Here is a 13,478-nt window from a genome sequence, read left to right on the forward strand (position 1 = left end):
AAAATTATTTTATTTAACTTTACTTATTTATCTATTTTAATTTGACCAGAGAGGGACAGAGAGAGAGGGGGAGAGAGAGGAAAAGTAAGAAAGCAAGTTGCCAGGTCCAGGAATTCAACCTCAGTCAGCCATGTGGGAGTACAACACCTTAACCACCATGCCACCTGCTGGCCCTGTGAATTTTGAAGTTATTAAATCAAATATGAAATATGTATTAAACAATTCCTCCAGTGAAATATTCTGTATTATAATATAAATATGAGTGGAAATAAGTTTCTTCCAAGGACCCATGAATATAAAGTAGAAATTAAAAACATACAATAGAAATATCACCACTGTATATCAAATTTTCACTTTTGTTTTCTTTTTTGCTCTTCTTTGTTTCTCCCCTCTTTCACCTGTAAAGCTTGTGACTGTTCCCATCTTGGTAATAACTGTGATTCAAAGACTGGTCGGTGCATTTGCCCTCCCAATACCATTGGAGAGAAATGTTCTAAATGTGCCCCCAATACCTGGGGCCACAGCATTATCACTGGTTGTAAGGTGAGTAAATCATCTTTTTTTAATCACTTTTTTTTGTGAGTATTTTTGTTTTGGTAGCGCTCCATACCTGGGATTTCAAAATCTAATATTATATCACAAACAATATAGAACTATCACCATAGTGTGATGTAGATATTGATCTGTATCTTACATTTTACTTGTAGGAAAGGTGATGAAGTACACATTTATGAAGTTGTATCCATAATACCTACAAAACAGGAGGAAAAGAACATTGTATAATAAAACCAGGAAACATATATAACCTGATACCCAAGCACAATGAAATATATCTGCAAAACAAAACAAAACAAAACAAAACAAACAAACAAACAAAACAGTGAAATGAGAAACTAATTCAAGAAATTTTCCAAAAATCTGTAATAATTAACCCCAAATTATGACTACATTTTTTAGGAAATAGTTGAGAGTTTTCTGAACTTTAACAAACTTTAACTTGGACAAATTCTCATTCTTTTTTTAGCCTCATGCATGGACCATAGAAAGTGGCATGATCAGACTCAAATTTAGAGAGATTTGTAAGCACCAGCAGACGAGATGAACAACTGATAGGGTAGTTGCAGAAATGTTGGTGAAATATACCAGAAGTCTGTCCCCAGTGAGCCTCTATGAGGATACAGGGCATAGGCTATTTTATAGAATTCTTAAGTATCTGATGTCCCATAGTGAGCTCATATATTTGAAAGATAAAAAACAAAGACTTAAGGATGACCCATGGGTTTTACTTTGCAACAGAGAAGATGATAATAAGTGCCATTTACTGCCTTTTCAAAGATTATAGGAAGAAAAAATAAAGAGTTCAGGTTTTATACCAGCTCTTTATGGGGTATTAACAATATGAAATAAAATTTACCCATTTTTTTACTATAATTGTTTTAAAATGTCATGTTCTTTATACATTCAATCATGTTATTTAGCTTACAAAGTGAATATTACAACATGTGTACATTTCTCCCCAGTACAGCTGATAATTATTATCAACTATAAAATTATCTTCAACAGATATCACATTTCTTTGTCCCATTAATGCTTTGCCTCTCTATTTTTCTTCTAAATGTCCTTTTCAGACTCTACTCTTTCACCCACACTATATCTGGCATTCACAACCATTTACTGTGTTTCTATATCCTTTAGTCAATCAGTTTCAGTCATAGAGTGTGGACACTCAGTATATATTAAGTGGGGACTTTCAGTGTCTCTCCTTCATAGCCTGGCTTGCTTCACTCAGCAGTAAATCTTCCATATTCATCCACTTTCTGTCAAAAGCCAGGGTCTTGTTTTTTATGGCTGACTAGTATTCCGTAAAGTATATATGCCTCAGTTTTCCAATCCATTCATCTGTTCGTGGGCTTTTGGGTTGGTTCCATGTCTTGGCAAATGCAAATAACACTGCAATAAACATGGATGTGCAAGCACTTTTCTGTTGAAGAATTCTTTTGTCCTTTGAGTAGATACCAAGGATTGGGATTGCTGGTGAGTTTGGATCAATGATTGCAATCATGCAACTATTCCTGTGCCTCTTTGTGGTCAACTACACTTCATATACCCCCTGAAACTATTATTTTGTCTTCTAGCACTGTAGATTTGTCATTTCTACTTAATAAAATAGAATCATACTTCATATTGTTTTGTTTTGTTTGGGGGTTTTATGGGGTTTCTTGTTTGTTTGACTTCCTTACTTGGTGTAATGCTCTTGTGATTCATCCACCTTTTTGCCTATATCAATAACTTATTAATTTTAATTGCTAAATAATTTCCCATTTTGTGGTATACTATGACTTATTTATCTACTGTTTGATGGACATTTGGTTCATTTCCAGTTTTGTATCCTTGTAAATAATTTTGCTAAGGGCATTATTGTACAAATCAAAAGTATATTTATAGACATACAGTATGTTTTTATTTTTCTTCACAAGAAGACTCCTTATCCTTGCCAATGCTTGTGATTTTAATCCTTCTTAATTTTACATTTTCTTTGCAATATATACTCATGTCTTTTGCATTTCTTTAATGCCCAGGATGTTGGAAATAATTGTACTTGTTTGCCATTCATACTTCCTCTTTTGTGAAGTGTTTGTAGAGTTTTGCCCACTGTCGGGGTTGTTAATTTTCTTAGTAATAAGTTATGAGTTCTTTATATATTCTGTATTTAAGTTCTTTAACATAAATATATTCTATAATTTCTTGTCTTCTAGAATATTACTTGCTTTTCACTTAATATCATTATCAAATTTAATAAGCATCAGATTTTAAGTTTATGCTTTTGTGTTCTAAGAAATATATTTGCCCAAGTCAAGGTCTAAAGAGTTCTCATTATGTTTTCTTCAAGGATAGAGTTTTAGCTCTTGAATTTAGGTCTGTATTCTAGTTTGAATAAGAAGTTTGGGTATGGTGTGAGGTAGTGGTCAAAGTTTTCTCTTTAAGTGGATATCCAGTTTTTCCTACTGATTTACTTTGGAGAACTTTACATTTTTTAGTCTGTTAAATGTTTCTTTATGTCCCCATAAGATAGACACAGAGACAGAGAGAGAAGAAAAGAGAGAATTCATCCCTCTCTAAGGGAGCATCCCTCTCTAAGGGGCATAGCCACACTGCAATTCCTTCTTCTCCATTCTCCTCCTGGATTTTGGGCATACATATACACATGCCTTTCAAGCTGCCAGGTCGGAAATTCAAAATGCAAAGTTAGGCATGTGGGGTCCATCTGTCTTCAACACCACACTATCTGATGGCCCAATACACTGGCCTTTCAATTTGAGTACTAAAATCATTTTCATTTTATGTATTTTTGGTATGACTGGATTAAGTCTGTATTTTGCTATTTGCATTTGCTATCCTTTCTGTTCTTGCTTTTTCTTTTTCTGCTTTATTTTGGATCACATAAGGTTTATAGTTATATTTCCTCATCAGTTTTAAATTATTACCTATACCTAATTAATTTTAGATCTGTGGTGTTTGTCCAGGGTGTAATTTTTAATGTTCCAGAATGTGCCTTAAAATAATATTATATCACTTTAGATTTAGCATAGGAAGCTTTTGATTATGAACCACTTCCCTTTTCTATTTATTGAGCAATTATCATATATTTACTTCTACACACACACATATAATCACAATATAATCTAATGATTTAAAATGTAATTTTTTGTAACATACAAAGAACTTTTTTCTATTTTTGAGTGCTCTCAATGCCTTTGTGTACATCTAACTTTACATTTGACATCATTTTCTTTTGTTAACTACATCCCTAATTTTTACTATTACTATTTTCTAGTATTTTAAGCCTACTAACAATGATTTTTTCTGTTTCTTTGTTCAAAATAAAGTCTTCATTTTATTCTTTATTTTTAAATAATATTCTTTTTGGGGGGACCAGCAGTTAGTGTAATGGCTATTTCACTAGACTCTCACGTAGTCGACCGCGGTTCGCGTCCCGGACCCAGTGGCTTAAAACTCACACCGGGCGCGTGTGCGTGTGTGCCCAAGATCCCGAGAGGAGAATGGAGGAGAAGGGATTGCAGCATGGCCATCCCCCCTGGGGAGTGATTTCTCGCTTTCTGTCTCTCTGTCTTTCTCTGTGTGTCTGGTGAGCACAGACTCCCTATAGCAAAAAATCTCTCAAAAATAAATAAATAAATAAATAAATAAATAAATAAATAAAATTCTTTTTTAAGTATATAATCCTAAATACCAGTTTTCAACAATTTGATTATACTATCTCTTATTTTGTTTTTGTTTTTGTTTTGTGGGCTTGCCTGGGTCTGCTGATTTTGTGGGATTATGGTTTCAGTCAAACTTGAAAATATTTAGCCATTATATCTTTAAATATTTTCCTGTTCTTTACCCCTGCTGTCACTTGGGACTCATGGTGTGTAGGATGAACTGTTTGATACTTCCCCACAACTCACTGAAGTTCAATTTTTTTTTTAATTCAGCCTGACAGCTTGTTTTTCTTCTCTCAGAAACCATGCATTTACGCTTTTTATTGTCCAGTGTCTTTAAGCAATTGTCTTTTAGATTTTTAAATTTTATTGTAGTTATGAAGTTTAGCAGGTTAAGAAAGAGGAGTAAACCACATATGTACTGAGAAAAATAAGATGAGACTGTTCAAAAAGTAGGAATGTTTGTCCATGCCCAGTGCAACACAGAGGCCATGTAAGATTAGGAGTGAAAACGATGTCCATTACATTCGAGAGCAATAAATAAGGATGTTTTTATATTAAATGAGAATCATTCCAGCTGATAGTATTTGGTGATGAATATTGAAACATAATTACTAAGTGTGGCATGTATGATCCCATGGTAGTACTCTGGAGAGATGCAACGTTTTTCCGCTAAGTTAGCACACATGAAATAGTAGGCTCTTACCATGTTTACATGTATGGTATAACATCAGAGCACTGGCCTAGAATATATTTATCTTGAGAAGAACAAGCCTTGATGATACTTCAAGGAAGTTCAGATATTTTATTTCAGTTACACATGTGACTAGAGAAAATAAGCTAAACAGGACACTCATTTTTCTATTGTAATAGCATTATTAACTTCGATGTTACAAAAAGCTGTATTTGTGGAAATAAAATATAAATTTCTCAAAAATTTCAAAATTTTTCAGTGAACACAAACAATGCTATACTTCTGTGACTAACGTTTTACCATTTCAATTTTGTGTCAATGTATCTACTTTATTAACTGGATTCATGAATAAGCCATAAGGAAAATTATGAGGGCACCAGCCTATCTACAAACTCTTGTGATGTGGCCAAATTCTAATAAAAATTCTGAAATTCAAGCTGATATACAATGTTCAGGATGTAAATAAGGATAGAACACAGTCCAAGTTTCTGCAAAAACATAGTTATGTGTTTGGTACTATCGTGTTTACTGATCATTAGACGACATGGTTGACTGAAATTGCTGGAAATTTTCTTGATTACTTTGAAACACTGTTAAAAATCTCCATTTCTAAATAGCTAGATACTTCACGATTATGAAGAATTACAAAACAAATCATAGCACCCTCACCAATTATTTGAGTACGTATTCCACTGTTTTAAAAACTTAGATGACTATAATTTAAGTGAACAATTGTTTGAGATTTATTACTTCCTTTTCTTTGTGTCACAGATAATTTCTCTGTGCTGAAGTGTAAACACACACATCATGTGAGCTGTTATTGAAGTAGGATACAAAGCCTATCATCTTTCACTATCAGGGGGATAGTGAATAAATCTTATATTGCTAAACAGGCATTACATCTAATTATGATTTAAGTTTGATGTTGGTAATAGTGCTTTCTAAACATCTGGCTAATGGTATCATTTATTCTTCATGAGAACATCCTAAATAAACCTCCTGATTTAGAGAGGTACCAATATCTGTTTTGTCTTTGTTTTGCCATGGGGCACGTGCACTTTCCAGAGAGAGATAAACAGAGTCAAACAGAGGAAAAGTGAGATATCACCCCAACAGGGGAATGGCCACATCGCAATCCTTTCTCCTCCATTCTTCCCTTGGGATTTTGGGCATGCATGCATACATGCCCTGCATGATTGTCAGGCTGCTGAGTCTGAGGTTCAAACCACGATTCACCATGTGAGTACAATGCCTTAGCTACTGTATCACCTGTGGCCCCTCCAATGTATATTTGTTCTGTCAATTATTCCTTAAAAGTTTATGCTTTATTTTTAGTAATGAACTGTGAAGCAGATGTTTTATATTTTAGTTATTTAAATATAATATCTCACAAGATTTTTAAAATTTTATTACATGATTATAATTGCCACAACATCATATTTTATATCTGATTATGGCCCATTTTGTTTGAGTCAATATATACTTAAGTGATTGGCAAAAGGAAATTAGTGAATAAATAAATCATCCTAATTTTGAAATTTTATTATATGCCTGAGGTTCTTTGAGGATAAGTTCTTTGGGGGGTTGGCAATGAATTATTCTGTGCCTTAAAAGCTATGTCTATGTTTGTGATATAATAAATAATCACATTTTGGATATTTAGGCTTAATATAAGGTCTAGTAGCAGTTCCTATAGCACCCGTTTTTTAAAAGAATTATTTTATTCAACTTCATTTATCATTTTTTTAAATTTGATAAAAAGAGAGAAAGAGAGGGAAAGTGAGAAAGCAAGCCACCAGGTCCAGGACTCGAACTGCGGTTGGCCATGTGGGAGTCTAGCACCTTTAACCATGACACTACCTGCCAGCTCCCCAATAGCAGCCTGTTTACCACAGAGCAATGAAGAGATAGAAAAATACTTAACTGTAAAAGACACCAAAAATAAATTGTGTTGATTATTTTAATCACAATCTGGGAAGAATTTTCACCAAACATTAGGACAAAAAGAGACAAGAAAGGCAAAACTAGTGATTGAGTATCACCTCGTAGAAATAGGAGCCCCATATGTAAACTACTGTTGGCAGTATCAGAAGCAGGAACATCCCTAGTCATGTTGGATATAAGAATTAAGCCAAGTAATGGAAGTGTGAAATACACTGAGTAAGGTCCAGCCAGACTTTGGATCTGGGAATTTGGCAAATTGCTATGCATGCGAATCTTCATAGAGCTGTAGATCTGAAAGGGATCATTTAAAAGGCACCCAACAGAACTGGGTTACAAATAATGTACAGATGAAGTATGGTGGCACACTCACACTAAAAGAAGTGAGACCCCCCTGGATACCAAGTCAGGCCCCACTTGGGAGACAGAAGCCATGCAAGTTATTCCAGCAGTGTAAGTAGAATATGAGGAATTGTTAACTGGTATAAAGTAGTAGTTAGTGACTAAAAGGACAAAGAAGCGGCTACTATTTCTTCACCGAGAACAGTGGATAGTGAAGGAAGTAATGATCAGGAGAGGAGCATGCCCTCTCTGCACACCCAAAGGACTGAGAATCAGATGTCCTAGTGGAAGGTGTGGTTACCTCAGGAACACATAGCCTGCTGATGATAAAAATAAAAAACAAATGTGCCAGAGCTTCTGGGAAAGTGCTGGCCTATAGAAGCTGCCTGCCATTTCTGGATGGTATGGGCATGCTGACACTACTTAGAAGCAGCCTTGTTAGTTATGTATGTGTAAACCAGAATGCTTCTGAAAAATGCCTGTGGGGGGAAAGTGGCCTGAGGGCACAGCTTGGATTCTTTCTGTGTCTGTGGGCTCCTGTGCTAAATAAAACAATGATGATGATACTAATGAGGAACCATAACCCAGAATGGAAGCGTTTGAGCCTGCCACTATGGACTTACTGGGCCTTTTACTGTCCTCTTTTGAATAAGTCTAACTAACATTCCACCACCTGGCCCTGGAGAAATATCTACAGGGTTTAACTACAGTGTCACAAATAGGGTGCATTTGGAGCTCAGAGACAGTGTTTGATAATTGGTACAGCTGGCCTGTGAAAATGGGTTATTCTCAGATCCTAAATGACATTTGAGAAATCCAGTTGGCATTTTCATTAAATTGCAAGAAGACACAAGCTCTGTAAATCAAGAGCAAAAAGGCTTAAAAGGAGAACATTAAGGCAAAAACACAAGTGAATGAGCAGAAATTGAAAATGAATAAGATAAAATAAGAAAATCATTCAAAAGAAGCTAAAATCACAGTAGTGTAATTAAAATAAGCATTGGTGGTATATACATGCAACAAAACTTTCACTGTGTATAACAGGAGTTATAAAATGGAGAAAAAGTTTGTGCAGTAAATACAAGAGGAATGATGATAAATCATAAGGAAAGCGATTACAAGAGACACTAAGTTTTATAGATTTGGTATACAGACAAGAGAAATGTACTTTAGGAGTTATAAGTAATACTGGGGCCAACAGGTGGCATGGTGATTAAGGCGTTGGACACCTACATGGATGAGCATGGTCCAAGTCCTAGACCTGGTGACTTGCTTTCTCACTTTCTCTCTCTCATGCATGTGCCCTATGACAAAATAAAAAAATAATAATAATAATACATTTTTTAAAAATTATAAGCAATACTAAAGAAGCAAGTTGATAAATTAGAATAGAAGTAAAAATCAAACATAAATCAGAAGAAATAGTCTGAATGAATCCTAAAACCAATTGTTTCCAAACTGAAATAGCTAATCATATTTCAGTAAATTAATGAAAAAGACTCAAACTTTTTTGGGGGGAGAGATTTTTGCTATAGGGCTCGTGCACTTGCCAGACAGACAGAGAGAGACAGAGAGATAGAGAGAAAGAAAGCCAGAAATCACCCCCCAGGGGGGTGGCCTCGCCACAATCCCTTCTCCTCTGTTCTCCTCTCGGGATCTTGGACATGCACGCACACACGCCCGGCGTGAGTTTAAGCCACCACGTCCGGAACTCGAACCGCTGTCGACTACGTGGGAGTCCAGCAACATAGCCATTACGCTAACTGCTGGTCCCAAAAAAGACTCAAACTTCTAAAAAATTCTACTAAAAAGTTGAATCGAGAACAGTGGATAGTGAAGGAAGTAATGATCAGGAGAGGAGCATGCCCTCTCTGCACACCCAAAGGACTGAGAATCAGATGTCCTAGTGGAAGGTGTGGTTACCTCAGGAACACATAGCCTGCTGATGATAAAAATAAAAAACAAATGTGCCAGAGCTTCTGGGAAAGTGCTGGCCTATAGAAGCTGCCTGCCATTTCTGGATGGTATGGGCATGCTGACACTACTTAGAAGCAGCCTTGTTAGTTATGTATGTGTAAACCAGAATGCTTCTGAAAAATGCCTGTGGGGGGAAAGTGGCCTGAGGGCACAGCTTGGATTCTTTCTGTGTCTGTGGGCTCCTGTGCTAAATAAAACAATGATGATGATACTAATGAGGAACCATAACCCAGAATGGAAGCGTTTGAGCCTGCCACTATGGACTTACTGGGCCTTTTACTGTCCTCTTTTGAATAAGTCTAACTAACATTCCACCACCTGGCCCTGGAGAAATATCTACAGGGTTTAACTACAGTGTCACAAATAGGGTGCATTTGGAGCTCAGAGACAGTGTTTGATAATTGGTACAGCTGGCCTGTGAAAATGGGTTATTCTCAGATCCTAAATGACATTTGAGAAATCCAGTTGGCATTTTCATTAAATTGCAAGAAGACACAAGCTCTGTAAATCAAGAGCAAAAAGGCTTAAAAGGAGAACATTAAGGCAAAAACACAAGTGAATGAGCAGAAATTGAAAATGAATAAGATAAAATAAGAAAATCATTCAAAAGAAGCTAAAATCACAGTAGTGTAATTAAAATAAGCATTGGTGGTATATACATGCAACAAAACTTTCACTGTGTATAACAGGAGTTATAAAATGGAGAAAAAGTTTGTGTAGTAAATACAAGAGGAATGATGATAAATCATAAGGAAAGCGATTACAAGAGACACTAAGTTTTATAGATTTGGTATACAGACAAGAGAAATGTACTTTAGGAGTTATAAGTAATACTGGGGCCAACAGGTGGCATGGTGATTAAGGCGTTGGACACCTACATGGATGAGCATGGTCCAAGTCCTAGACCTGGTGACTTGCTTTCTCACTTTCTCTCTCTCATGCATGTGCCCTATGACAAAATAAAAAAATAATAATAATAATACATTTTTTAAAAATTATAAGCAATACTAAAGAAGCAAGTTGATAAATTAGAATAGAAGTAAAAATCAAACATAAATCAGAAGAAATAGTCTGAATGAATCCTAAAACCAATTGTTTCCAAACTGAAATAGCTAATCATATTTCAGTAAAATAATGAAAAAGACTCAAACTTTTTTGGGGGGAGAGATTTTTGCTATAGGGCTCGTGCACAGACAGACAAGATTTTTGCTATAGGGCTCGTGCACTTGCCAGACAGACAGAGAGAGACAGAGAGATAGAGAGAAAGAAAGCCAGAAATCACCCCCCAGGGGGGTGGCCTCGCCACAATCCCTTCTCCTCTGTTCTCCTCTCGGGATCTTGGACATGCACGCACACACGCCCGGCGTGAGTTTAAGCCACCACGTCCGGAACTCGAACCGCTGTCGACTACGTGGGAGTCCAGCAACATAGCCATTACGCTAACTGCTGGTCCCAAAAAAGACTCAAACTTCTAAAAAATTCTACTAAAAAGTTGAATTATATAAGTATAGAGAGCATTCCATGTACATCTAAGAGGGAAAAAAAAGGTTATTAGCAAAATATCCCAAATCACCTTTGTCAGCAAAACTAAGTGCCGAAGACAACAGGAAGTACTACTTATCACTTTGCTCAAGCTTCTCCATGGTTCGGTGCTCCTTAGATGGTCCCATTACATTTTGCACTTCTGTCAGATAGTGCTTACTTCATAGTGTTACACTTACATATTCCCCATATTACTCCACCAGACTGGATATGTCTCAACAGAGTGTAAATACTGAAATAACAAGATGACAAGGTAAAATGACTTTGTCTAGGGGCCAGCAGGAGGCACAGTGGTTAAGGCACTGGACTCCTAAATGGTTGACCTACAGTTTGAGTCCTGGACCCAACAGCCTGAAACTCATGCCAGAGATGTGTGCGTGCATGCCCAATATCCCAAGAGGAGAATGGAGGAGAAGGGATTGCAGTGTGACCACTCATCATGGGAGGTGATTTCTGTCTCAATTTCTCTCTCTGTCTGTCAAGAGCCCACACCCTATTGCAAAAATCTATCAAAACTAAAAAATATGCAAAAATGACTTTGTCCAAAGTTTAAACTGCTTGAAAAGAACCCATACCTACGGGTTCTTCTTTGCTACAAAAGGACATAGAAAACATATTTTCTTTCTTAATCACATAGCATTATGGTTTCTAAGCAATCATATATTTTTATAAATGCAGGAAGCAATTTCAGTGTTTGTGTTTGCTGATGTTTCCCAAGTGACTAAACTAGAATTGTATGACGTATATAATAGATACATGATTAATATGTGTTTAAAGGAAGCTGGAAACATTAAAATTAAAAATTTAAGATATTTCTGATGAAGCTGTGTTAATGGTGGCTCTTTTTATCTCCTCTTTAGGCTTGTAACTGTAGCACGGTAGGATCCTTGGATTTCCAGTGCAATGTAAATACGGGCCAATGCAACTGCCATCCAAAATTCTCTGGTGCAAGATGTACAGAGTGCAATCGAGGTCACTGGAACTACCCTCACTGCAGTCCTTGTGCTTGCTTTCTGCCGGGGACAGATGCTATGACTTGTGATTTGGAGACTAAAAAATGTTCCTGTGGCGATCAAACTGGGCAGTGCACTTGTAAGGTACGTGCTGCTGACATGCACCAAGGAAAAATCTCACTCAATTATGTATCCATAGCTCAGTTTTAACTTCGTTCAGTGTTCATTATTCCTGCTTCATTAAGCAAACACAGGAAAGAAGCTCATCGCCAGACACAAAGTCCTTATGGATATCTGTTCACTGGCATACAGATAAGTACTGCTTTTCAAAAACTTATTTCCAACCCAAACTCAACTTCATTTGTAATTTATAGAGAGGATGTATTTTCAGTTGTAAAGTGAATTTTTTTTTATCTTTTTGCTTTGTTTAAACAAGAATAGTCTTGGGAGGTGTGGGAAGGAGACTATTCTTTTAAGCTTCATCACAGAAAACCACAGTGAAATAATAAGGCTTACGAAAGCCCATTTCTCCTAAAGTTAATCACAATCACTGTACACTGAAAAATACATTTACTGCTGTGGAAGTTTAGTAAAATTTCATCACCTCTAAACGCTGGCGTTACAAACAGTGACTGTATGCAAATTTCAGCCCTCATTAATATTGTTAAATGATGTAGAAAGAGAGCCAATTAAAAAGGATAAAAAGATTTTTTTTCCCTTATACATCTTTGAAAAGTCAATCTTAGGGAAAACAGTTAAAACTGTGTCAGAGGTATCTTTATAGGATAAAGTCCATGCAAGAGGGACAGGGGAAACAGGAAGGCAAAATCTGGGGAACGGCTGTGAATGTAGTACTAAGAAGTCAGAAAAATGGCAACTCCTACCAGCAAAGGCCCCAATCAAAACAGAGTCCAATGGCCCATTATTACATACTGTAATTATTTGTATACGTATTCATTGTATTAGAATCATAACATGAACATACATTTTAACCACCAACCTGTTGCAACTTTGAATAGCACTGCAGTTTAGAAATTAATGTGTTTATTTTACTTTTGAAATTCACACAAGTCTTTTATATTGCCTGCAACAGAATTTTAAGAACTGTGCTGCTTGAATTTTAAAAACAATGTACAATACCTTTCAGAGTACATGTATTTCTAAACAAAAGATTTCATAAAAACCCATGAAATCCTAACAATGAGGTTAAAACTATATTGTCTATTTAACATGTGAATCATTGTTCTTTCGATGTATTTGGGGGTATTTTTTTTTTTTGTTTAAGTTTTTGCTACAGAGCACACACACTCACTCAGAGAGAGACAGAGAGAGGGAAAGTGAGAAATCACCCCTGGGGGATGGCCATGCCACAATGCCTTCTCCCTCATCTCCTCCCAGGATGGTGGGCATGTATGTATGTGTGTCCAGCATGACTCAAGCTGTCAGATCTGGGGCTTAAACCAATGTCACCTTGTGGGAGTCCAAAACCTTAACCACCATGCCACCTACTGGCTCCCAATGTATTTGTTTAATTTTTTTAAAAAAGTGTCTCTATAATTCATCCTCAAATTGATTTTTCTCATAAAGTGACCACTGTGAACCAAGAGGGACTGTCATCTTTCTTTAGGTGAATGTGGAAGGCATCCATTGTGACAGGTGCCGGCCCGGCAAATTTGGACTTGATGCCAGGAACCCAGTTGGCTGCAGCAGCTGCTATTGCTTCGGTGCTACTACTCAGTGCTCTGAAGCAAAAGGACTGATCCGTACGTGGGTGAGTAAAGAACTGCTGAGCCATGTAATGGTATA

General features: G+C 36.5%; 1 protein-coding gene across 1 annotated transcript in view; it reads left to right on the forward strand.

Annotated features, from left to right (window-relative positions):
* The window catches only part of LAMA2 (laminin subunit alpha 2), a 509,250-nt gene that overhangs the window by 282,552 nt on the left and 213,220 nt on the right, over positions 1-13,478 (forward strand). The window contains exons 23-25 of the mRNA XM_027770245.1: positions 407-543; positions 11,580-11,816; positions 13,300-13,443. Coding sequence (XP_027626046.1) covers positions 407-543; positions 11,580-11,816; positions 13,300-13,443 — 518 coding nt within the window. The remainder of the gene's footprint in view (positions 1-406; positions 544-11,579; positions 11,817-13,299; positions 13,444-13,478) is intronic.

Source organism: Tupaia chinensis, unplaced genomic scaffold, assembly GCF_000334495.1.
Source record: "Tupaia chinensis unplaced genomic scaffold, TupChi_1.0 Scaffold000117_2, whole genome shotgun sequence".
NCBI classification, from domain to species: domain Eukaryota; kingdom Metazoa; phylum Chordata; class Mammalia; order Scandentia; family Tupaiidae; genus Tupaia; species Tupaia belangeri.